Here is a 27109-nt window from a genome sequence, read left to right on the forward strand (position 1 = left end):
CAGCTGTTTTGTACAGATAGGTTGTGATCCCTTGGGAGACGATGTTGTCCAACTAATACATTTTTGGGCCTCTCTGCTGTCCCAGGGCTTGGTCTATACCCTTTAAAATTAATACAGTTAAAGAAATAGTGCCCAAGAGGTATGATGGCGAACCCCAGATAAGTAACAATAGACATGCACTAAAATGGCCATATATCTTAGCCAAGGAAACATCTATGACATGCATTTACAACACTTTTGCCGATAAAATTGCAACATGTCAGGATCTTTCCTTAGGCGATCATGGAGTATTAGATATGCACCTTAATTTGGTTGATGCTCTAACTCCTCTTTTGAGCAAAATCTATGAGAAGGGGGATAGATCCCATAACATTAACCTAGAACATGGCAACCCATGGTACAACAAAGAGTGCCGTGTAGCTAAGTCTCTCCTGATCCAGGCAGTAAAAACAAAGGATTCCAAGGGAATCAGAGATACCAGACAAGCCTATAAGAAAACCCTTTTTTATTCAAAAAAAAGTTTGGGATGAGGAAATCTGGGCTGATCTACTCATGGCAGCCAAAACGAGGGATCAAGGCACCTTTTGGAGCTTAATATCAAAAGGAAATAAGTCGGGTAGATCTTGTAAGGACACCTTCCTAGACGAAAAAACATGGAGAGATCACTTTTTTTTTTATTTTAATTTTAAAATTTTTGAAAACCTTTATTGTACATCACATGAATACAGTTACGGGCCTACAACCATCTTGGCCGGCCTCGAAATCAATTTGTAGCACGGTCGTCAACCAGAAAGCACCTCAGTAGTTCACCATTACAACAAACTGCATATATCACAAAGAGCACTTCGAGTAGACGTGACCACTGAGGTAAAGGATCAGATAAGGTTCATTTTAAATTATATACACGGATTTTTACGGAAATAGCGATTTTTCTGCGATTTTGAAAAATCTGTAATGCTTTTTGTGCTCTGGAACCTTCTAGACGCCACAGCCCCTGACGTTGCCTTCCTCACGGAGACCTGGATGAACGCCTCTTCAGCTCCCGACATCGCCATCGCCATCCCAGAAGGCTACAAGATCGTCCGGAGGGACCGAAACGCCAACCAGATGGGAGGTGGCATCGCCATCATCCACAGGAACACCATCCGCCTCACGACCAGCACCGACAACACCCTGACCAGCGCCGAACACCTGCATTTCCAGATCCACACCAACCCGAACACCACCCTCAGAGGCACCCTGATCTACCGACCCCCTGGACCACGCACGCAATTCAGCGAGGACATCGCCGACTTCATCAGCCCGCATGCCCTCCCCTCCGCTGACTACATCCTCCTGGGAGACCTCAACTTCCATCTGGAGAACAACAACGACCACAACACCAGCACCCTGCTCGACAACCTCGCCAACCTGGGACTCAAGCAACTGGTGTCCACCCCCACCCACCTCGCCGGACACACACTCGACGCCGTCTTCTCATCCAGCACAGACATCGACTTCAGCCACGCCACAGAGCTTCAATGGACGGACCACAGCTGCGTCCACTTCACCTTCAAGAAAACGACGACCCACCAACACCAGCAACACACCGCCCGCAGAAGCTGGAACAAGATCACAGCAGACCAGCTCGCCACCTCCTTGAGCCAACACCCTCCTGCCAGCTCGGCGAACCCCAGCCAGGCCGCCGATAACATCACGAAGTGGATCAGCAACTGCGCGGACGAACTCGCCCCGCTGAGGACCCCGCCTAGCAGACCCGGCAGCAAGAAGGCCCCATGGTTCACCGACGAACTCAAGAGCTCCAAGAAGAACTGCCGAGCCCTCGAGAAAGTCTGGAAAAGGGAACCGACACCGGACAACAGGACCTCCTACAAACTTGCCACCCGGAAACACCACCAGCTGATCCGCGCCGCCAAGAGAACAGCATTCAAGGACCGGTTGGACAACAACGCACACAACAGCAAGGAACTCTTCAACATCGTGAAAGAGCTTTCCAACCCCAGCGCAGGAAACAACGACATCACCCCATCGCAAGACCTCTGCAACTCCCTCGCCTCATACTTCCACAACAAGATCACGGACATACACAGCAGTTTCAACAACCAACCAACGCACACCACGACCGACCAGCCACCCCCCCCCCACCACCACCCTCCACGCCTGGACCCCGATCAGCACCGAAGACACCATCCGCACGATGAACTCCATCCACTCCGGATCACCAACCGACCCCTGCCCTCACCACGTCTTCAACAAGGCCGACGCTGTCATCGCACCCCACCTGCGAGACATCAACACATCCTTCGACACCGCCATCTTCCCTGAAAGCTGGAAACACGCCGAACTCAGCGCTCTACTCAAGAAACCAACAGCGGACCCCACCGACCTCAAGAATTACCGCCCCATCTCGCTTCTCCCGTTTCCAGCCAAAGTCATCGAGAAGACCGTCAACAAGCAGATGGCCGCCTTCCTCGAGACGAACGGATCCCTCGACCCCTCGCAGTCCGGCTTCCGAGCCAAACACAGCACCGAGACCGCCCTCATCGCCGCCACCGATGACATCCGAGCCCTGATGGACAATGGAGAAACAGCGGCCCTCATCCTCCTAGACCTCTCCGCGGCATTCGACACGGTCTGCCACCGCACCCTAATACGGCGCCTCAGCAACATCGGAATCCAGGACAAGGCGCTGGAATGGATCATCTCCTTCCTCGACGGAAGAACACAGCGCGTCCGCCTACCACCGTACAAGTCAGAGGCCTCCAAAGTCATCTGCGGCGTCCCCCAAGGATCATCCCTGAGCCCCACCCTCTTCAACGTCTACATGAGCCCCCTCGCGGCCATCGTACGCAAACACCACCTCAGCATCATCTCCTACGCCGACGACACCCAGCTGATCCTCTCCCTGACCCACGACCCCGCCGCCGCCAGAGCCAACCTGCACGAAGGGATGAAAGAGGTAGCCGAGTGGATGACGACCAGCCGCCTGAAACTGAACTCGGACAAGACGGAGGTCCTCATCCTGGGCTCCTCACCCTCCGCCTGGGACGACTCCTGGTGGCCTCCCGCCCTGGGCACCGCACCCAAACCGACAGACCATGCACGAAACCTGGGCTTCATCCTGGACTCCTCCCTCTCCATGACCAGGCAAGTCAACAGCGTCTCCTCGGCGTGCTTCAACATCCTACGCATGCTACGGAAGATCTTCTGGTGGATCCCCACAGAGACCAGGAAGACCGTCACCCAGGCCCTCGTCACCAGCCGACTGGACTACGGCAACGCCCTCTACGCCGGGACCACCGCCAAGCTCCAGAAGAGACTCCAGCGGATCCAAAACGCCTCAGCCAGACTCATCCTCGACATCCCACGATCCAGCCACATCTCCGGACATCTGAGAGACCTTCACTGGCTCCCCATCAACAAGAGAATCACCTTCCGCCTCCTCACCCACGCACACAAAGCCCTACACGACCAAGGCCCGAGCTACCTCAACAGCCGAGTCAACTTCTATGCTCCCAAACGCCACCTCCGATCAGCCAACCACGCCCTCGCCGCCGTCCCCCGCATCCGAAGAGCGACTACAGGAGGAAGGTCCTTCTCCTACCTGGCCGCCAAGACCTGGAACTCCCTCCCGTCCGACCTGCGCCTGACCCAAGACCACCTCTCCTTCAGGAAGAAGCTGAAGACCTGGCTGTTCGAGCAGTAGCGGCACCCCCCCCCCCCCCAAGCGCCTTGAGACCCTACGGGTATGTAGCGCGCTTTACAAGTGTCACTGATTGATTGATTGATTGATTGATTGGCCGCGTGCGATTCGCTTTATTTTCTCGCAGATTTTGATGAATGCCGTTCTGCGAATTCTAAATTGCGATTCGCTGTCAATCGCAATTTAAAATTCGCAGAATTCGGTTTTCATGAATCAGCCTGTTGGTGCCTTAAAAGATCGCAGATTATTTAGACATGACATGGTTCTACATTTTACAATTTCATTGGTCATTTATAACATCCATGTGATTGTATCCTTCTATTGTCTTTGTACATTTGTTGTCGTTATTTGCTCCTAACCAGTATAGCTTTTGCGAGGTGCCCCTTCGGCCGGGCCTCTGTATCTGGGGTTCCAGGCTTCCTCTTGCTACCGAATTTAGTAGGTGTCTGTCAGGACATGCCCAGGCTGCAAGTGCCGTTCCGCTTGCCCTGGAACCTTTGTTGGCCCCTCGCCTGCTCCTCAAGGGCCCCTGCTGGTGTGGCATCCCAAGGACCCTGTGTGAGCATCTCATCTACTCAGCCTTTGTCCTGTTATTTAGCTCAGTCAGTACCCCTGCCGTGAGGCATCCCAAGGGCCCTGTGGGAGCGCCACATCTACTCTGCCTGTGGCCGTGTGCCGTCATTAGCTCCCTCAGTGACCCTGGCGTGAGGCATCCCAAGGACACTGTGTGAGCCTTCCATCTACCTATATTACATTTTCTCTCTTTTGTATATCTTTGCTGGGTTTCTTCTGTCTCACCTCTGCCCTGCGGTTGCGACGCCTGCTTCCTTAGGTGTGGGTGGGTCGGATTCTTTCCCCCTGCCGGGGGGGGGGGGGGAGGGGGGGGGGCGGCGGTAACTCAGGGCCTCGCACCCTTATTTAAACCCCCCCCTGCTGCTTGCCAACTCATCCCCGATTGAAGGGGGACTTTGGCTAATATGGGGTGACCAATCCGGATCACCCCTCCTTTCACGGGCTTCGCGATGGGGGGGGGGGGGATGGAGATTTCCACCTCCAGGCGGCGTTTGTCACAGGCCCAATGGGTCTGGCTGTGCTTTCCCCAGCCTGGGCTTCAACCCCTCCCAGGGGGCGAGTCCTCCTCCCCTCTTGCCCACTTAACTGCATCCCTTTTACCCTTAAATTACACCACTGAAAAGGTGATTTGGTGCCTTAAAAGGTTGCAGTTTATTTCGACACAACATGGTTGTACATTTCGCTATTTCATTGGTCATTTATAACACCCATGTGATTGTATCCTTCTATTGTCTTTGTACATTCGTTGTCGTTATTTGCTTCCAACCAGTATAGCTTTTGCGAGGTGCCCCTTTGGCCGAACCTCTGTGTCTGCGGTTCCAAGCTTCAACTTGCTACCGAATTTGGTGGGTGTCCGTCATGATCAGCCCGGGCTGCAAGTGCTGTTCCGCTTGCCCTGGACCCTTTGTTGGCCCCTCACCTGCTCTTCAAGGGCCCCTGTCGTGTGGCATCCCAAGGACCCTGTTTGAGCATCACATCTACTCAGCCTGCCGCTGTGTCCTGTTATTTAGCCTCGTCAGTACCCCTGCTGTGAGGCATTCAAAGGGCCCTGTGGGAAATCTACTCTGCCTGTGTGCCGTCATTAGCTCCCTCAGTGCCCCTGCCGTGAGGCATCTCAAGGACACTATGTGAGCCCTCCATCTACCTCTATTAAATTTTCGCTCTTTTGTATATCTTTCCTGGGTTTTTTACGCCTCACCTCTGTCCTGCAGCTGTGACGTGGGCTTCCTCAGGTGTGGGAGGGTGGGATTCCTTCTCCTTGCCCGGGGGAAGCGGCGGGCTTGCGGTGGTGGTAACTCAGGGCCTCGCACCCTTATTTAAACCCCCCCCCAGCTGCTTGCCAACTCACCACCGATTGAAGGGGGGCCTTGGCTATCTTGGGGTGACCAATATTGGTCACTCCTCCTTTCACAGGCTTCGATACGGTGGCGGGGTGGATTTCCCACCTCCAGGCAGCGTTTGCCCCGCCCGGGCTTCAACACTTCCCAGGGGCGAGTCCTCCTCCCCCTTGCCCACTTAAATGCATCCCTTTTACCTTTACATTAAACCACCAACTGCGTGATTTGGTGCCTTAAAAGGTTGCCGTTTATTTCGACATAACATTTTGGTACATTACTCTATTTCATTGGTCCTTTATAACATCCATGTGATTGTATCCTTCTATTGTCTTTTTATATTCATTGTCGTTATTTGTTCCCAACCAGTATAGCTTTTGCGAGGTGCCCCTTTGGCCGGGCCTCTGTGTCTGCAGTTCTAGGCTTCAACTTGCTACGAACCCTTCCGGTATTTGTTTTATAGTGAGGTCTGTCCTTGAAGCAGAGTACTACCAAGCTTTCTTCGGTCATGAGCAGATTAGCTCAGCATTTGCTAAACACTACCCTAGGTCATTAGTACCCTAGAATTCACAATACTGTCTCAGAAAACAGATTAATTAAGATTAAGACTGCAAAGCTTGGACTAAACAATGGGCGCTCACAGACGCATGGAGTCTGCAGAATCCTCAGACTCGACTATACTTGTTTCACTCCATACCACATAACTTACGGGTCCGGCTAGACAGATTTTTATGCTCCAAAGCAATACTGCCCAAAATTCATCACACAGACTACCTGGGCAGTATCATCTCTGACCATGATGCCCACATTCTGCGATTACACTGGAGACCCCCGCGCCCCACCCGTTCCCACCTGGCGGCTACCACGGGACTGTCTGGCAGACCAAGTATTCAAACAGGGACAAAGCATACAGGATTACTTAATTACTAACACAGGGACGGCGTCCTCAACACTAGTGGATTGGGACACTTTTAAAGTAGTGGCACAGGGAGAATGTATCAAGCAAATAACAGGGATAAAACGCACGTTACAACAGGCAGTCACAAAAACCGAAGCACAGCTAGCCACCGCCACCAAACGAAATGACCTCACAGACGAAACGGCGGCACAGCTGGCCACAGCCAAGACATAGTACCTTGCTGCCTGCGTCGATCTCCGTCTGTACAATTTCAGAGCGTACGCAACTCTGATGCACAAGGAGCGAGAAAAAACGGGTACTTTACTGGCATGGCTAGCCAAACAAGATACTGAAATAAAACCCATAACTGAAGTGTTCAACCCCCTCGGTAATCTAGTGCGATCCCAGTACGAGATTCTCGCGGCCTTCCATCAATACTACTCAGAAGTTTGTCATCACCCAGCGCCAATCGGACAGGAAATACTAGATCATTTTCTAGACTGACGATCCCGTGCATTGCGAAGGCAGACAGAACAGCACTAGATACTGCGATTCAATCGTCCGACATTGTTCACGCCCTACATGCTCTAGCTCACAACAAAGCTCCTGGGCTTGATGGGCTCCCCCTAGAATACTACACAACCTTCTCCACCCTGCTGGTCACCCGCCTGGTAGCGATGTTTGCAACCGCGTTAGAAAAAAAAAAAAGTTACAGAGATCCCTCCGCGAATCAGTTATTGTGACTTTTCTGAAGCCAAACCGTAACCCGTAACAAATAGCTTCCTACCGCCCCATCACGCTCCTATTGTAAGATCCTGGGGAAGATATTAGCAGACAGATACACAAAAATCTTCCAGCCCCTGGTTCACCCTGACCAGTGATGTTTTGTTCGGGGCAGAAATATGTTCCAAAATATACGCCGACTATTCCATGTCCAGGATCGGGTGGGTGAACTGTTTCCCAGAGCAGCCTGCCTTATCCTGGATCTCGAGAAGGCCTTTGATACCCTCACATGGCAGTATCTTTTCTCTGTCCTGCGCCGGGTGGGAATCGGTCCTATCCTCTTCGCGTATACGCAACTTCTATACACCAAACTCACTTTGCGTATCCGCTACATATATCGTCAGAATTCACAGTCCATAGAGGTAGGAGGCAGGGCTGCCCGCTCTCGCCTCTCCTCTTTGCCCTCGCGGTTGACCCCCTAGCTATACGTTTACGGCGAGAAGGAGAACACTGGGGCATCCCCATAGAAGATACCGTACAAAGCGTCTCCATGTCGATCTTCTCCTCTACATACGAGACATTACAGAGGACCTCACACCTATCTGGGCAACACTGACGGAATTTTCAGAAGCCTCCGGGCTACGTGTTAACTGGAACAAATACACTACACCCGAACCTCCCCCCTCGTGATATCTGGGTGGGTGACCAGAAAGTGTCATGGAGTGCGGGGGGTCCGTCTCTACCACCCTCCAACCGACTTATTCGAAGGCAACCACCGCAAGGCACTGACCGGTGTTAGATCAGCAGTTGGATTCTGGAAGAACCTGGCCTCGATTGGCCGCGTGGCTATAGCCAAAATGATAATAGTCCCACGGCTGCTGTACTACTTCACAAATCTACTGATCATACCGCCCAGCGCATTTTTTACAGACTTAGACTCTCTCCTTAGTGTACTAATATGGGGATCAGGTAGACGTAGGATAGCATTATCAAAGTTACAACTGCCCACCACACAAGAGGGACTAGGAGCTCCGTCCTTTGAATCCTATTTCTTGGCTGCACAGTTACAGTGGCTGTCCTACCGGATGGCGGACAGACACACAGGGGAAACATGCACCACAACCAGCTGTGTGCTCACCCCAGAACTATGCCGCCTAATTCTACCAGGCACTAAACCGAAGCGCACATATCCCATACATGTGACAGTGGCACGCAAATGCAAATGCATGCAAAGGATACACCGTATGACGCCTGGGAGACCTCCGCACTCTCCTCTGCTACTGCTGGTCGGCTGGCCCAAACATAAACACTACTACACCCCCAACATGCTTTGGAAATGGTCGACCTGCAGCCTCACTGAAATGGAGTCCCTATTTGAGGACGGACAACTCAAACCGTTCCAACCGCTCATGGACGAATACGATCTCCCCACCAGTCAGTTCCTACTTCACCGTCAACTCCTCGAGAGTTATCGTTCACACCACGACCTATCGACTGGGGAGCCTGTCACCAACCCAGTCATCCACACAATCCTCCATATGGGAGTGGGGCAACATTTGACCACGTGGCTTTATAAAGCAATTCAAGAACTTGCTAATAGACCCCTGGTAGCCCTACAAGCCACCTGGGAGGAGGAATTAGGACGCCCACTGCATGACTAAGAATGGGCGATGGCCCTTGAATACCCCAAGAAGGTGTCTAGAAATGAGCGGTTTAAAAATATACAAATCTATATCCTACACAGGACATACCTAACACCGGCACGTCTCCAAAGATTTTACCCCGAGACCCAGTTCCTCTGCCCTAGATGTAACTCAAAGGCAGAGGAATTTCATCATATGTTTTGGAGCTGCCCTACACTACAACCATATTGGCAGGAAGTTCACAAATCACTCAGAGATCTTACAGGGCTTACACTGCTGGACACATGGGAGGCTTGTGCGCTAGGTATTTTTCGAAAACAAAAATGACACAAAGTGGCAACCCAATTTATCTCTCTAGCAATTCTGTTAGCAAAAAGGAGTATTGCTATGCACTGGCGATCCCCCACAGGCCCACCGATCGCTGCGTGGACGGGAGCAGTTCACAAATGGGCGATAGCAGAGGAAGAAACGCTAAGGGAAGAGGAGGTGAAAGGGACACGCAAACACCCCATTTCCATGGATTGGCCATGGTGCTGCACCAATTCAAACAGCCAAATACCCACAACGACCCAGATGACCACTCTTGCAGCCCAATGAATACGCGCCCATAAGCCTAACATCGTCAACACACACGCTAGAACCCCTCCTGCAACATATACGTAGTGTCCCAGTGATTCTTAACACGCACCACACGACACCTGAAGGCCTGACACTGGAGCAGCGCCGACCCGACACCCCCCTCACTTACAGAGACAAACTGATACGATGCCTAGCGAGATGCGTTTCGCCCTCATACCCCACCCGCCACTCACCACAGATACCCAGATTTCCGTGAACACTCCCCCCCCAGTTCTTTGCCTGACTTGTTTGATATTGTACCTTAACATTGACTGAATGACTATTCATATGTAGTAGAACTAGCAAAGCATAATGATATGCAACATGAAGATTGCAAATGATCTGATCGTGTCCTAACGTACCATGTTTGTTTTTTGTACACCACAAAAGCTAATAAAAATAAGATTTAAAAAAAAAAGTAAGATTAAGACTGGAGAAAGGAAAAGATTCTCTTTCACAGTGAAATGAGTCAAGTTTAGTAAACTGAATCAGTCGCCAAGAGCTTAAACCTCCACACCTCATTACTTGTAACTGTGGTTCACCAGCTTTGTTCGTTTATAGATTTCTCATTGTAAGAAAGCGGATTATTGTTTGTAGTGGACAAATGTCGACCTCAAATGATAAGGCCAACACCTGCTAGATGTCGTACAAGTTAAATGAAATACACCTGTGCTTAATACCTGGTAATGTGGCACAAAGCAGTCCAGCTTAAATCTAAGGCAATGTGTAAAGTGTTTTAGCAGAGCATACACAGTAATTAAGGCTACACAAAACATAATACAACTCCACAACCACTCTTAGAATACAGAGAATAAAAAATTAGGAGTAGCAAAAGACGAGTCAAATATCCAATAAGTGGTACTATCTTGAATTTGCCGTTCTTCACAAAGAAATTGAGGGCAAAGATTTCCAATATCCTTTATCTAGGACAGAAAGTACCTGGGCCACTGCAAACATCCTCAACGTGTACTTTTTTAGGAAGAAACTGACAGGGCGATCTCATATAGGATGAAGGCCTCCGTCGTCATTTGCCACCAGGAAAAAGCAGCAGTAGCACCCATTCCCCATTTCTGATGCCTGAACCCTCCTCTGTGGCTCTTTCTTATCTGCATCGCTGCGGCGGCTTTTCCCGCTGTGTGCGGCGTTTTTTAAAACACCGCGTTACATGACGAGCTCAGCTCGTCATCAGCATACGAGCGCCATAGCGGATGACGAGCTGAGCTCGTCATCAGCATCGAAGGTGTTAAAAAAGAGCCTAGACCATCTGTCACAAAATGGACAAAGTGTCCCCTCACAGTTACTCTGATGTAGGTGGTTGCACACTGTAAATGTAACATTTTGAAGAAGTTTAATCAAAGGAGGAGAAAAGATTGGATGCAAGCTCTGGATCTGCATCCGAAGGCATGGAAAAACGGGACAGACATCAGTGTGGAGGGGTGGTGCGTATATCACTGTCACATTGCATGTTTTACACAGCAGCAATCTGGCCACACAGGGTAGACATGCAGACATGTTTTCAATGGCACTGTAGAGAGTGGCACAATAGGTACTGTAGTCCACAAGTGGCATTTACTTTTTCATGCCATGGGTGTATTTTTGCACCATAAACTTTGTCTGCATAGGAAAGTTAAATGTGCCAATCGGGTTTTAGGCCAATTTCGACATGTTTTAATAGTCAGAGCACATCCACTGAGCACTGGACAGCAGTGTCCCAGTTTTAGAGTTTAAGACTACCAACTGGTTTACACTCCCTCCCCACCCCAATGAAAAAACGGTGGTGATCACCCAAAAAGGGGTCCCTTTGTAACTTTCAGGTTATTAAAAAGTTACTGTTCTAACTTTGTGGCCCTTGTCTAATCAGAATAGCATGTGAATCTATGAAAAATCCATGCTGGAGAACAGACCTTACGCCAAGAGTCTAAACCAGCCATGGGTAAGGGCACCAGCAATCAGTAGGGATAACCTTACTTTCTTATTAAAATGCAACTTACCTTCCTGAAGAAAGAGCAACGTCTTTGAGAGCCATCAGTAAGCTTTCTCCTTCCACGTAGGCAAATGATAAGTTTATGCAGCCTGTATATGGAGGAGATCAAGTTTCATACAGTAAGAAGCTAAACTTCACAAATTCACAAAGAGTAAAGAGGTCCTCAACGTTTACAGTACCTGCATAGCGATCTTCTGGATCCCCATTCAGGATAACATCAGGCAGCCCAGACATGACTTTCTGTATTAGTCGATCAGCTAACTTGTTTATTCGCCAGTGATCATACTACAACACAATCAAGAAAAAGTAAAGAGCTCTGAGCACATCAAATAGTCTCTGGTACAGTTCTCAGGCACAATATGTTTCGTAACAATAAAGCACAAGTTACTACTTGTGTAACGATATATCTGTAAAAGACATTAGTTAGTGATAGATTCCTTTTTTTTAGCAATTGATCCAGCACACACGTAAGTATTTCAGAAATCTGTTACACTAAAGAACATTCAACACAAGTCCAAAATTATTCAGTGAATTGAGTAGCAGAGTCCTTAGGTGTTTTTTTAAAGTTTAAATCTTTATTCATTTCTTCAATCCAGTAGCCAACGCGTTTCGTCCTCCACAGACTTCTTCAGGGCAGTTGGAGTGAGCTCTTCTCAATTTCTAATCAGTAGACTTTAATTTCCTCCAGAGTAGGTTCCAGGTTAAAAACAGATTTGTTCGTTTATTTTATGAAGAGACATTCCAATTTCATTAGGTTTTGTATAGTGAGGGTCAGATAGCCCAAAAATAACAATTTGAAAATATGGATCAGGCCGGCTCCATCGCGTGGCGTCTTCTCGTGTGGTGATAGATTCCTTACCTTAGAATATCCCCAGGCGTCAGACTGGATCCGGAAATTTTTGCGTAGCAATACCCCTGCGCGTCAGTAGGCGTCGTCTGCGGCTCCGCGTCCGTTGTCGTTAGCACAGGAATGACGTCGTCCGAGTACTTAGACGCCGCCCATGCGCGCTGACGTCAGTTCTGATACACAGCTTTTCCGCGCCAGATACGCAGAGCCATGATAGAACCAACACTGGTGCCATGAAACTAGGGACCTGAAAGGGGATGACCTTAACCCTAGATATCGGTTCGCAGAACGGGGAGGATGGGTGGGTCGGTAAGGAATCTATCACTAACTAATGTCTCTTACAGATAGATAGTTACACAAGTAGTAACTTGTGCATCTGAAAGAGACACGTTAGTGATAGATTCCTTACCTTAGAATAGATACGCCAGCAATACCAACCCCGGTGATGGGTCTGCGAACCAATATCACACCAGAAAGTCCTGGAGGACGGAACGGCCAAAGAAGCCATCCCTCCGGACTTGACTGTCCAGGCAGTAGTGTCTTGCGAACGTGTGCAGCGAAGCCCACGTAGCTGCCTGGCAAATGTCCTGTAAGGGGACTCCTCGGCCCAAGGCAGTTGTTGCCGTGGCTCGAGTGGAATGAGCCCGTAATCCAGCAGGGGGCTCCTTTTTGGCCATGAAGTAACATGCCTGAATACTTAAGATGATCCACCGCAAAATAGTCCTCTTGTGTACTGCCTTTCCCTTCTTGGCGCCCACGTAACCAACAAAGAGTTGGTCATCCACCCGGAACTGGCGTGTGCGATCTAGGTAATAAGAGAGCGCACGTTTTGGGTTCAGACGGTGGAGCCTCTCTTCCTCTTTCGAGGGATGCGGAGGCGGAAAGAAGGTGGGCAAGGTAATGGACTGCCCGATGTGGAAGGCCGTGACAACCTTGTCCGGATGAACAGAGAGGAAAGGTGGAGTAGAAGAAAGAGCCTGGAGCTCACTCACTCTCCTGGCAGAGGTGATGGCAACCAGGAAAGCAGTTTTCAGGGTGAGAAGACGGAGAGGACAGTTATGGAGCGGCTCAAAGGGAGCACACATTAGATAAGTGAGTACAAGATTCAAGTCCCACTGGGGCATCACGTAGGGAACAGAAGGGAACATGTGTGTGATGCCCTTCAGAAATCTATTTACAATGGGGGACTTGAAGAAGGAAGGCTGATCAGGAAGCCGTAAGAAGGCGGAAAGAGCAGAAAGGTACCCCTTAAGAGTGCCTAGAGCAGAGCCCTGCTGGGCAAGGGAAAGAAGGAAGAGTAGAACTTCAGAAAGGGGTGCAGAGAGAGGGTCCACAGCCTTTGCTGTGCACCATGCCACAAATCTGTTCCACCTGTAGGCGTATACCGACTTTGTGGAGGGACGCCTGGCTGCCAGAATGATATCACAGACTTCGGGAGGCAAGTCAAATGGCCTCAACTGCCGCCGCTCAATCTCCAAGCTTGTAGGTGGAGACTGGACAGGTTCGGGTGCAGGACCGTCCCTTGCTGCTGCGACAGAAGGTCCTCTCGAAGAGGCAGACGAATCGGGGGAATCGACTGACATGCTGAGTAGCTCGGGATACCAGTATCTTCGTGCCCAGTCCGGAGCCACAAGGATAACCTGGGCCCGGTCGCGCCTGATCTTCTTCAGCACTCTGGGCAGTTGTGGTATAGGCGGAAAGGCGTAAAATAGACCGCAACTCCACTCGCAACGAAAAGCGTCTCCGAGCGAGTGCCGCCTTGGAAATTCCAACGCGCAGAACAGATGACATTGCGCGTTCTCTTCTGTGGCGAATAGATCTAACCAAGGCTCTCCCCATTGCTGAAAGAGGCCTTGCCCCACGTCCGAGTTCAGACGCCATTCGTGATCCATCATGCACCGACGGCTGAGTTCGTCCGCCCTGGCATTCAGAGAGCCTGCCAGGTGTTGAACCACCAGGGTCACTCCCTGACATTCCGGCCACTGCCAGAGGCGCAGAGCCTCCTGGCAAAGGGTCCACGACCCCACCCCGCCCTGTTTGTTGCAGTACCACATGGCGGTGGTGTTGTCTGTGAACACCTGCACTACACTCCCCCGGACCGAGGGGAGGAATGCCTTCAGTGCTAGACGAATCGCCCGCAGCTCCAAAAGGTTGATGTGGAGCCAGGACTCCGCCGGAGACCAGAGGCCTCTGATCTCCGCCTCTCCCATGTGGCCTCCCCAGCCCTGGAGTTACGCGTCCGTCACAACCACGTGCTCCGGGTGGGGTAGGGAGATGGATCTGCCATTGACCCAATCGCGGTCCGTGAGCCACCACTGCAGTTGTCTCGCAGTGCCCTCCGAGATCAAGACATGGTCGGACAGGTTGCCCGGATGCTGGGCCCACTGAAACCTCAGGTCCCACTGCAGAGCCTGCATCTGCCACCGGGCGTGATGTACCAGAAGGATGCAGGAGGCCATCAGCCCCAGAAGCCGCAGCGTCAACCTGACCGAGACTCGGGATAAAGGCTGAAAGATGGGAATCAGAGCCTGTATATACCGAACCCGCTGTTCGGGTGGGTAAACCCGAAACTGCGCCGCGATGAGAACCGCTCCGATGAAGAGGACCTTCTGAGAGGGACACAGGTGCGACTTCGGCACATTGAGGGAGAACCCCAGCAAATGCAGGAGGTCGGCCGTAGTCTGGAGGTGGCTGACGACTGTCTGGGGCGAGCCCGCCTTCAACAACCAGTCGTCTAGGTAGGGGAAGACTGATACCCCTAACCTGCGCAGATGAGTTGCGACCACCGCCATCACCTTCGTGAACACCCGTGGGGCGCTGGTAAGGCCGAAGGGGAGCACGGTAAACTGAAAGTGCTCTTGGCCTACCGTGAACCGCAGTAACGCCGGTGGGCCGGCAGGACGGGGATGTGGAAATAAGCGTCCTGCAAGTCCAACGCTACCAGCCAGTCTTCTGGGTCCAGGGCAGCTAGGACCTGAGCCAAAGTCAGCATCTTGAACTTCTCCTTCCGGAGGAAGCCGTTGACGTTCCGCAGGTCCAAGATAGGGAGTAGGCCACCTTTGCCCTTCTTGGGTACCAGAAAGTAGTGGGAGTAACATCCATAACCTACTTCTGGCCCAGGAACACGCTCGATGGCCCCCTTGGCCAAGAGGGCCGTGACTTCCTCTTGCAGAAGTTGCAAGTGATCCCCCGACACGCGGTGGCATTGCGGTGGCATGGATGGAGGGGTCGCCTCGAAGGGGAGGGAGTAGCCCCTTCGGACGATCTGCAGCACCCACCTGTCCGATGTGATAGTGCGCCAGTGGGAGAGGTGATGGCGAACCCTGCCTCCCACAGGCGTCGCATGGGCCTGAAAACTCGGACTAGGAAGGTTTTGAGGTGGGTGCTGTGGAGGGAGGTGTGTACTGGCCTCGCCGTTGTCCCCGACCGCCGCCACGGCGGTTTCCACGGCCGCCACCGCGCTGTTGAACATTCTGTGGCGCGTGGCTGGCAGCACGTGTGGGGGCGCCCTTTCCGTGGCCACGAAAGGAGCGAAAGGCACCCGATTGCTGGCGTGGGGCCGAGAGGCCCAAGGTCTTGGCCGTAGCCCTGGAGTCCTTAAAACGTTCCAGAGCATGGTCTGCCTTGTCGCCGAAGAGGTGACGGCCATCGAACGGCATGTCCAGGAGAGAAGTTGGCGGACCTCAACTAGGCGTGGCGGCGAACCGCCACAGTCGTTGCCATCGCCCTGCCCAGTGAGTCCGTTGTATCCAGCCCACACCGGATGGAATAACGCGCTGCATCTCGCCCCTACGCAAGGGTTTGGGCGAGTTTCTCCGGACATTGTGGCAGCACGTCCGCAACCGCGTCCCACAGAGTGTGGGTGTAGCGGCCCAAGAGACAGGCGGTATTAACAGACCGCAGCCCTAAGCTCACAGACGAGAACACCTTCTTCCCGAACTGTTCGTATCTCTTGGATTCCCTGTCGGGCGGGGCCGACGGGAATGCGGTCTGGGAATTTGAGGCCTGGATGACCAGGCTCTCGGGGTGGGGTGGGTGGATAAAAAGCATGGGTCGCCCGGGGCCAGGCCGTAGCGTCTGGCCACGTTCCTATCCACAGGCGGACCTGTGGCGGGCTTGAACCAAGTGCCCACAAGAACGTCACACAAGGCCTCATTGAACGGCAGCAGAGGCTCGCTGTAGCTTGACTTATGTTTGAGGACCTCGGTGAGGAGGTTAGTCCTCACGGCCTCGACGGGGAGCTCAAGGTTAAAGGCCTTGGCTGCCTTCGTCAACACTACGCTATATCTAGACCCCTCCTCCGAAGCCACAGTCGGAAGGGAGACAAATCCAGTGTCTGGCGATGTGTCAATGCCACTGGCCTCCCCAAGCTCGTATGTCCAGTCCTGTTGAGACTGGCACTCCCGTGCCAGAGGGTCCTCGGACCCCTCCCAATCTTCCTCGTCACCTGTGTCCTGTAAAACAGGATTAGTAGACAGGGCCTCCTCATGGAGATAAAAATCCCAATAGGCCGACGGAATCGGCGCCATTTCGGCGCCAGAGTTGGACCGCAGGAACCATTGGGGACGGCGCCCACAGTGGGCGCCGGGGGCGACACCCGTGGGGCCGGCGCCGGTGAGGTCGACCGGCGACGACCCGGATCCGGAACCGGATCCAGTGAGGTCCTGCGGCGCCGGGACCGAAGTCGCTGGCGGCGCCGAAGCACCCGATGGCGTCGTGGCCGAAGCACCCGACCCGCTCGGACCTCCAGTCGGGACCGTTGGGCCCAGAGGCACCACGGAACCCGACTGAGGAGGGAGGGACCTCATGGCCATGAGGTACCGCTCTATCTCCTCCGGCGTCGCGCCGTGTCCAGGGACCCGAAGGTGTGGGGCAGGCGGCGACACTTGCGACTCCCACGGAGCCACGTGGGCGGTGTCGCCCGAGCCCCCGGCCGCATCGTGCGATCGTCGGGGTGGGTCGGAGGAACGATGACGTCTCTCCGACCTCTCATGCCTCTTACCTGAGGACTTGGATCCCGACGACCGGTGTCCACTCCCGGAGCTGCGATGACTCCGCCCAGCGACCTGTCCCTCGACCTCCCGTGGGACCGAGACCTGGAGCGGCGCGGGCCGACTGCCGGAGCTCGAGCCGCTTGCAGGACCGCTCCCGCCTAGCCTTCGACGTCAGGGCCCGGCAGTTGGAGCAGGTGCGGTCGTCGTGATCGAGGCCTAAGCACTTCAGGCACCGGCGATGGGGGTTAGTCACCGACATCAGTCGGTCGCACTTCGAGCAGGGTTTGAACCCGGGCATCCCTACCGGCACCGATAGAGTCGAAGACTCGAAGAAAAAGAATGATCAAAAAGATCATAAGTTTAGTCAAAAAATGACTAGGGGTAGAGCTTCTCCGGATCTGCGCTAGCTGGCGCGGAAAAAAGAAGAACTGACGTCAGCGCGCATGGGCGGCGTCTATGTACTCCGACGAAGTCATTCCGGCGCTAACGACGCCGACGACGGATGCGGAGCCGCAGACGACGCCTACCGACGCGCAGGAGTATTGCTACGCAAACATTTCCGGATCCAGTCTGACGCCAGGGGATATTCTAAGGTAAGGAATCTATTACTAACGTGTCTCTTTCAGATTTACTATATTGAATCATGCACAATAAAGAATTATTGGTGATAAGACTAACACACACAAATCCTGTCAAGATTACATTGATGTACAAGACTGAAATAACAATGGTGTTGCTGGAAGGACATAGATGTTTTTTGTTTCATCAACATTTTGAAAGTCAATTCCTTAAGTGCGAAGGAAACACACCAATTTCTATAACACTGGATTTCATTAATGTGATGTCTTTCCACTATTATTAAATGACAAAGTGCATCACATACAGAGGTGCCTTTTTCGCTGCAAAGTCGGATGTTCCCCAAAACACTAGATATGCATTTAAAACACGCCATTTTACAATGTGACAAAACATTTTATGGCTCAGAAAAGTCTTTATTACTGGATGACAGGGCTTTTGTGACCCTTTATGAATGGCCAATAGAAGGAAGTGTGAAAGGGGTCCCCACCATATTCTATTTGAATGTCGCAATGGAATGTCTTGGCACATTGCATCTGCAAATAATTGATACATTTCAATGGAGATAGTATCTGATTATCTAAGGTGAACTGAAACTGGTAACGTTGTTAAAAGCAGCCCCTGTTCCTTCATTGGTCATAACCTGCTTTAAGAAAAAAAAAAGCTTTCCTGTTTGAGAAAGCAAATGCAAGCATGGTGGTGTGCTATTCCTTGCAGGCCAACAATATCTATGTTATCAGCCATTCAAAGGGGGGGGTCGCAAATTATAACCTACCTAATTAATATAGCCTTATAGCCCGCCGTAGTGGGCTATACCGGCTATTAAAGGCCCGAGCCGAAGGCGAGGGACTTTAACGAGACAGCAGGACTTTAATAGCCGGTATAGCCCTGCTACGAAGGGCTATAAGGCTATTAGAACATTCTGCCACTAGAGGGCAGAATGTTCTAACAAATTAAACAAAGGGTTCTCGAAGCTCGAGGGGATATAAATCCCCTCAAGCTTCGAGAAGCCTTTGTAGAACATTGAAATGTTGCTCTGTGGGCCTTTAACGGCCCGTAGAAGCAGGGAGCACTCCATTGTCTGCAATGGAGCTCCCAATATTCCAATGTTCTAATATTGATTAGGAAGGTCATTTTGCAACACTCACCAAAATGACTTTTTGAAATGCGACCTATTAGGCAATATCGCAAAATGAGGCAGATCTCAAAGTACACAGTTTACACCAACTATTTGGGACCTGCCTGTTAGCACATAAGTTGTAAAGTTACTTCCGTTGAGCATTTGACCATCCAGGGTATCAAAGTTGGACAGTAAATGTTTACAAGACGAGGTGGTTGAGGTTTTGGAACTCAGAAAATGATAAACATAAGCAAGTACACTGAATAAATTCAATGTCCTGCCAGGACCACTCTCTTTTAGAATTTGTTCATTTATATATAGAAAATATGAGGTCGGTAAAGTATTAATATTTTTAACATTTTTCTAAAGCACTTTTGCACCACAAGAAATTAGCATATAAAAATTTCTCAAAAACATTTTGTAGATACAAGAATACTCGGATATCACCCTGCACCGCAACCACTGAGTTTATTCAACATATCATTCAGCGCCTGCTGCTCTTACTGAGATACACTTCAGGATAAAAGAAGAAATTAAGGCGCAGACTCTTAAGAAGGAAAAAATTAGTTTCAATGACACAAACTTACAATTTTTCAAGACGTTAACTGACAATACTTGCTAAGAAGTGGATTTGAGAGACAGTATAGTCTGAACGCATTACAATGGAAAAATATTGTTCTGAAAGCATTTAATTTTCTTTCCACCAAAATACTTAGCTCTAATTAAAATGGTGCAACTGAAAATTAATGGCACAATAATTTTTTACATTTATTGCATAACCTGCAGATATCGCAAGATTGCGTTAATAGATGCTGATGATAAAATCTTTCGAAATATTTTAGTAAAGAGACTGGTAGATTGGGCAGAATGCCTTTCAATAAATCCCATTCATTAAACTGGTTTTAAATTGAGGTGTTTCAACAATAGATAATATTGTTTATTTAAACTGTTTCATAAAAAAATCTTCTGCAACTAAAAAAAGCAAAGTTATTTGCTTGCTTCATAGACTATTAAAATGCGTTTGATAAGGTAGATCAAACTATATTGTGGTCAAAGCTGGCAGGTTGGGGGGATTAATAATACCCATCTGAACTCAATTATAGAACTTCATTCGGATACCTGGGTTCAGGTCAAAGTAAGTGATAAAAGAGGTTGGACTCCACACATTAAAACTATAAATGATCTATAACAAGGATGCCCCTCTGCTATTTTCTTTATTTCTTGTTGATCTCTTTAAAAAGTTAGATAACAAGGAGGGGGACTGTCCAAAAATGAGTCAGTGCAGTATTACGTATTTGGCCTATGCTGATGATCTTGTGTTATTCGCCAAAACCCAGAAAAATCTTCAATGTCGGTTAATATGCTTACAAGAGTATAATCAACTAAACAACTTAAAAATAAATTATGAGAAGACTACATTTTTGTTATGGGAAATCTAAAGTCTATTTTAAGTGGATGATAGACCAACGAAAAATGTATATTGTTAGAAGTTATGCCTATCTGGGTACAATCATACAGGATACCGAACAGGTTGCAGTGTAAAAAGGTAACTAAGCAATCAATCTCTTTCTCAATTTAGTATGTTCAAGGAACAAAATAAAAGTTAAGCTCTTGATTCTTATAAACTTAGAAGACAGGATTATCTACATTTATAAATTGATCGACTTATACTTCAAAAAAATTAAAGATTTCGGCTTTTACATATTTCACTGATTCAATTTGAAGGTGTCTACAATAAAACAATGAATCAGTCAATGTGATGTTGTTTGTGTCACTTAAGAAAAGAAGTTACTTAACTGAAACTGTAGTTTTCCAGTATTGGCATTTTTCATAGATTCACCTGCTAGTATTATTCAAAGTCATTGATATGGGACTCCCACTGTACCATTAGAAAGCAGTATACAATGATACACATAGCACAAAATGGTAGAAACATTCACTGCAATAACTTATCCACATCATTTACCAAGAAGCAAAGTTCAGCCAATCAGGAGACAGCACCCTCTAGAACACTCTCCATGGAGGCTTCATTCCCTTAGATTTTCATGCACACGTGGGATAAGAGAATCCTAAAGAATAAGAGGAGCCTCTTTAGGGAGGAAGGTGGGTCGCATGTGAATCGATGAAAGATACGAATACTGGTGAACCACAGTTACAGGTAAGTAGCTAATTTTCTTCTCCAGTACTGTACCTTTCATAGTTTCACAAGCTTAAATTTGAATGGTTAGCAGTTAAAACACGTACACAATCAACATTAAAATACAAAGCGGATGGTAGGAAATTAGAAAAAAAAAAAGATGGCTCACCTTTTTGAAATAGTTGGCACAACACTGCTTGTTCCACAGCCACATCGCTCTGTTCAGAAATTTCCAGGCAATAGTGCTGTGTGCACATGTGCCTGTTCCTCCATGTCGCCGCTCGACATATTTCTTCAAAAGGCACACCAGCGAAGATAGCGGTGGTAGTATAAACAGCTCTGGTAGAATGAGCTCCTACTGTAGCCTTCAATGGTTTTCTGACTTTGCTGCAACAAAGTTGTAGAGCTGCTGCGATCCACCGAGCTATACTCTGCTTGAAAACTTGGAATCCGTTACAAAGGTTTCCATAAGCGATGACTAGCTGATTAGATATTCTAAACAGGTGAATCCTGTGCAAGTAAAACTCGCAACCTCTTTTAACACCCAAGGTAGGTAAGGATCTTTCAGCCATACTCTGGGGATTAGGAAAGAAAAATCTCAAGACGAGTGACTCATTTAAATGAAAATCCGATGGAACTATTGGTATGAATTTAGGATTGGTTCTTAAACCACACTATAATGCCTGGACTGCATGAATGATTTTTTAATTGTGAACGCTTGAATATCGCTAACTCTCTTTGCAGACGTGAGTGCTAATAAAAGTGTTTTCTTTCCATGTTTAGAATTTTAGATCTGCTTTGTGAATGGGCTCAAATGGGATTTCATCAATTGCCAAGTACTATTTTAAGGTGCCAAGGTGGAGGTGGTTTCTTTACAGAAGGAAACACTCTGGAAAGGCCTTTGAGAAATTGCTTAATCACCCTACTAGACCAAAATTAAGGTGATTTATGCAATCTTCTAAATCCTGAGTTTGCTGCCAAGTGTACTTTAGTAGAAGTGTGTGCCTAAGCCCAATTTTGCTAACAGGAGCAGATATGGGAGTACTTGCTCCGATGGTGATGAAATGGAATTAACATTTGCCTTTTGGAACCACAAACAGACCAGTTTTCATTTAGGCTTCTACTTTTTATTGGTAGCACCAGCTCTGGCCATTGCAAGTATCTCTCTGCAGTATTTAGGAATAGTCAAGGTTTAGGAGCCAGGACAACAAGTGTAAGGATGTCGGATTTGGATGAAGAACTTGGTTGTGTTTCATTGACAATAGCATTGGTATTGGCTCCAATTGAATGTGGGTCTGCTCCGAGAATAGCAGTAGCTCTGTGAATCAGAACTGCTGGACCATCTGGGGGCAATCAGAATTATTCGACAAGGTTCCCTCTTCAATTTTCTGAGGAGCTTTAGGAGCAATTGGATAGGGGAAAAAGCATACGCAAAGATTCCAGACCATCTGATCAAACATGCATTCACCCACGACCCCTGCTGTGGATGCCAGCTTGCACAGTACTGTCATTTCCAATTTCCCAAGTCGCCAACAGACCTACGTTTAGTTAGCCCCAACAATCAAAAATTCTGTCAAAAATCTGTCAGTTGAGTTCCTGTTCATGACATTGGTTATTTCTTCTGCTCATTTTGTCTGCTAGGACATTGGCTGTTCCTGTAAAGTGTTCAACCCTGAATGTAATTTGGTGCTGCAGAACCCAACTCCAAATCTCCTGTGCATGTTGCGATAGAGCTGGCGACCTCATACTCCCTTGCGTGTTAATATAATGCATGCTGGTAGTGTTTCTGCAAAGTAGTACAGATGATCCTGTTTTCCTAGGCAGGAAAGATTGCAGCGCCTAAGCTATGGCTTTGAGCTCTGGCAGGTTTATATGCACTTTCATCTGGAGTCGGGTCCACTTTCCGCTGATGGTTAAATCCTGTAGATGAGCGCCCTATCCCTCTAGGGATGAGTCTGTGGTGATACATTGGGGAAAATTAGGCTGGAATGTTGAACCTTTGGAAAGGTTTGTGTTCTGTATCCACCATTGCAAAGATGTTCTCTTGGTCCGAGTGATCAGAATTACATCATCAAACAACCCATGGAACCTGTAGCCATTGTCTGTCTAATTCCTCTTGTAAAGTTCTCATCTGAAGGCGCCAATGTGGTATTATCAGAACACAAGAGGATTTCATACTGAGGAGTGACTTGTATAGGCAAACAGAAACATACTTTCTTTTGAGCAATTTCCATGCTAACAATTGGAACCATATTTGCCCCTCTTTTGACAAAAATGCTTTGCCTTGAATCCTGTGTGGAACAATGTCCCAAGAACATTACAGTTGTTGAAGGCATAAGGGACCATTTTTGATTGTCGTCTGTAAGGCCTAGGTTGTTGACAAGTGCAAGACAGGCTCTTGTTGCCTTTATTGCCTGCCGAGAGGTAGGAACTTAATTCAACTTCTTTGTCTCAAATGAGCTGCAACTGGAGACAAGCATTTCATTAAGATACGGAGTGTTGATTTCAATCCAAAATGGAGAACTTTGAATTAATAGTGAATGCCGAACCTGCAATGATTTGGGTGAGTTGGGATATGGAAGTAAGCATCCTAGAGATCACAAGTTGTCATATGACCACAATGATTGAGAAGATGTAGGATGTCCTGCAGAGTAACCACGCCAACAAATGGCTTCTTAAAAAACTGATGAGCTTTTAAAGATCTAAGATGGGACGCCACTGTCCTGACTTCTTTTTTATCAGAAAGAAATGCGAGTAGAACCTGATCCCTCTCTGGGTGACCAGTACTTTTTCTATTGCATCCTTGTTGAACATGGTTGATATTTCTTGCAGGAGCAGACACAGAGGGTGAGGGGTTTCCCTCTTTGGGGGATGTATTTAGTGGTTTCTGATTCAGTTCCAAGTGTGTCCGTATGTGATTAGATAGAAAACCCATCTGTCTGTTATTAGTGACAGTGTCCCTTCCTTGAGAAGATTTCTTCCTTATAGGTACTTGCATGGTGTAAGCCACTCTTGATGACTGCCTAACCGGGTGTTGAGGATAAAAAGGGTTGTATTTTTGTTGAAAGGGCTGGTATTGATGCCTAAATGATTGATATCCTCTCCTGTAGGAATATAGATCTCTTGCTCTTGGCCCCAAAAGGGCTGTTTACTCATCTGCAATGTACCCAAGGATCTGCTAGTAGCCTTGTCTGTCTTGATAGCCTGAAAAGCCTAGTCTACATGCTTGTCAAACAGTGCTTTTCCATCGTATTACATGTCAAGGATTTTGCTTTGTACCTGTGGCCTGAATGATGTTGCTTTAAGCTATCCCGGTCTCCTGAGAACTGCTAATCCTGTTAACTGTCAAAAACCTGTAGATGCCATGTCTATTGCACAATCAATCATCTCCAAGGAGATTCCTTCCCCTTCTTGCAACATATATTTTGCTTTCCCTCTCGCATCCTCGGGTAAGAGATCGTTGTATGTGACAATGTCTGACCACCTTTGCCTATTGTAGCGCCTAGAATAGAAAACGAATTAACCATTCAGTCACGGCTGCCACGGAAGAGAAGTGTTTCCCAATACTGACCAAGTGTCGGCCTTTCCTATCCGATGGTGTGGAAAAAGGAGTAGAAGGGTTCTTTGAGCGATGCTGGGATGCTTGTGTTACCATGTAATCCAGCTTTGGATGGCCAATTAGCTGGGGAATCATCCTGTTCCTTATAAGCCTTATCGAGCCTAGGTTACACTGCCAATAATGTGACTGGATTCCTCATGTCCTTCTTCCCAAATTAAATCAACAATACGGATTGCCCTGATCATTTTTTTTTCCGGTTCCCTGATGTCATAAAGGAAACAATCTGACTGCTATAAGTCATTAACCCCTTCCATGCTCATGCTTAGCTCAACTCGTCAGGAGGCACACTGGAGCTGTGCTCATGACAAGGTGAGCTCGTCATGAATAATGGGATCCTGCATTTCTCAGCGTACAACAGGAATTGCCTTAGCATTCAAGGTGTTAAAGGGAGTTGAAACCTCGTAGCAGCCCTTTCCATTAAGTTCTAAAAACCACCAGTGTCGTCCGGTAGAGAATCCACTGGTTGTGGTACTGGAGGAGATGGTGTTGGGATTAATTAGTCATCCCATGCGTTAGAAACGTGTCTATTGTCTGTGATCTCTCCTTCACTAGCCTTGTCTGAGGAAGGTGTGTCATCTGCAGATGGTTCTGTTAAGTTCAGATTCAGTGCTCTTTTAGAGTGAAAGGTACAGTAACAGTACGCAAAGTGTGCATTATGGGGGTCTGAATCTGTTGTGAGTGTATTAAACATGCTTGCTGCGATGGAGAGGTAATGGTTGTAAGCTCTGGAAATATCTTACAATAATCCTGAAGCATGTTTTGAAGATCATTAATCAGAGCAAGTGGCATTTGTATTGAACCTCCCTGGAATTCTTGACAATCATAATGTTTATACTGGTCTCTGTATGGTTCAGGGTTTTCTATATACTCATGCGGTCCCGACAGATAACATTGATCCTCATAATAGTCGTAGTCATCATCCTGACATTTTACATGCATTCAGAGGGACTATGTGCTGCTCCAAAAAGATCTTCGTCCTCGGACACCTCATCATCAAGAAGATGCGCTGGTGGAAGAAGGGAGATTCTATTTGTATATGTGTGTGCAGGTTGTAATAGGTCTGAGCATATTTCATCCTTTGCTGTGTGAGAGTGTCAGACAACAAAGTCAGTGGCACCAAAGAGGGCTTTGGCGTTGGAGATGGACTATTTGTCGACGAAGCTGATGTCGGCAGCTCCGTCAACAAGGTCTTCGCTGGCAGAGCAGTCGTCAGTGCAGTAATTGATGTTGTCTTCATTGTCGATATCTTTGTCAACAATGGCTTGGTCGACAATATCATAGTTGACAATGTTCTAGTCAACAGTATTGTTGTTGATACTACCAGCAACAAGACGATGACCATCAACTGTGCCACAATTGTAAATATTGATGCTGCTGTTATTGTCGACACTGCCATGGCTCTCTAGAAGATGGTGTCGTCAACAAGAATTCGCAATGTGGTTTAGTTGCAGTTTGAGAGATTTTGGTGTTGATGGCAGAGAGGATGACTTTTTTAAATCCACTTCCACCCCTAACGAAGGAGTGGTAGGCTTAGACTAAACCTTTTTTGAGGAGATTGTCTCCTTTTTAGGTTTCGCCTAAGTGAAAGCCTGCGCACTGCGCAGGCTTTTCACGAAGGTGAAAACCTAATGAGAACAGTAGAGTGGCTTTGGAATACGCCCTCTGTTCCATTAGCTAGCTCCATAAATGGAGGCTAGCCATTGGAACAGAGATCTGTCCGTCATGGCTGGACCAGATTCATGGGCGTTCCCGCGATTTCTTCCCTCTCCATCCCTTTCCGATCGTCATTGCGGCGGTGGGCGTGTGCAATGTTTTTTTTTCGTCTCGCATTGTTTTCTTCATTTCCACCATGTAGAAGTCCAGGTGAGTGCTTTTTCTTGCCGTTCCCGCCCCCCTCCCGCTGTCCGTGCTTTTCCCGCCCCCCTCCCGCTGTCCGTGCCTTTCCTGCCCCCCGCAGCAACCCCCCGGCGAAAATGCAAGCTCCAATCCCGCCACCGCGTCGGAAGAAGCAGTCCGTGCTCATCGAGTGGGACACGGGTGCGAGGATCGCTTCGGAGCCTCTCTCTTGTTCAATAAGACATCATTTACTAATGCTCAAATTCAGATTGCCCCTTCCACCAAGCAGTTCATCTCCGCACACTAAAGTACTTTCCCATTTTGTGACTTGAGCATACCGTTAGTTTCTCGATTCTCTTCTGAAATGTCTATGTCTCTTTGTACCTTGTTTTTAGAAAATAAACTAGCTACCTTGAAGATTTATCACCACTTCGTGTTGCCTGCGATTATCATTAGCAACAGTACAGGTTTGTTTCAGCATTTGTAGTATTCGTGTTACGCACC

The 27109-nt window shown here is 48.6% G+C and overlaps 1 protein-coding gene across 1 annotated transcript in view; it reads right to left on the bottom strand.

Moving 5' to 3' along the window:
- Positions 1–27109, bottom strand: part of NFS1 (NFS1 cysteine desulfurase) — a 588248-nt gene that overhangs the window by 89388 nt on the left and 471751 nt on the right. Inside the window, exons 9-10 of the mRNA XM_086932345.1 lie at positions 11656–11761; positions 11484–11565 (exon numbers count right to left, since the gene is read on the bottom strand). Of these exons, the coding sequence (XP_086788471.1) occupies positions 11484–11565; positions 11656–11761 (188 nt within the window). The remainder of the gene's footprint in view (positions 1–11483; positions 11566–11655; positions 11762–27109) is intronic.

This window comes from Lissotriton vulgaris, chromosome 7 (assembly GCF_964263255.1).
Source record: "Lissotriton vulgaris chromosome 7, aLisVul1.2, whole genome shotgun sequence".
In the NCBI taxonomy this organism is placed as follows: domain Eukaryota; kingdom Metazoa; phylum Chordata; class Amphibia; order Caudata; family Salamandridae; genus Lissotriton; species Lissotriton vulgaris.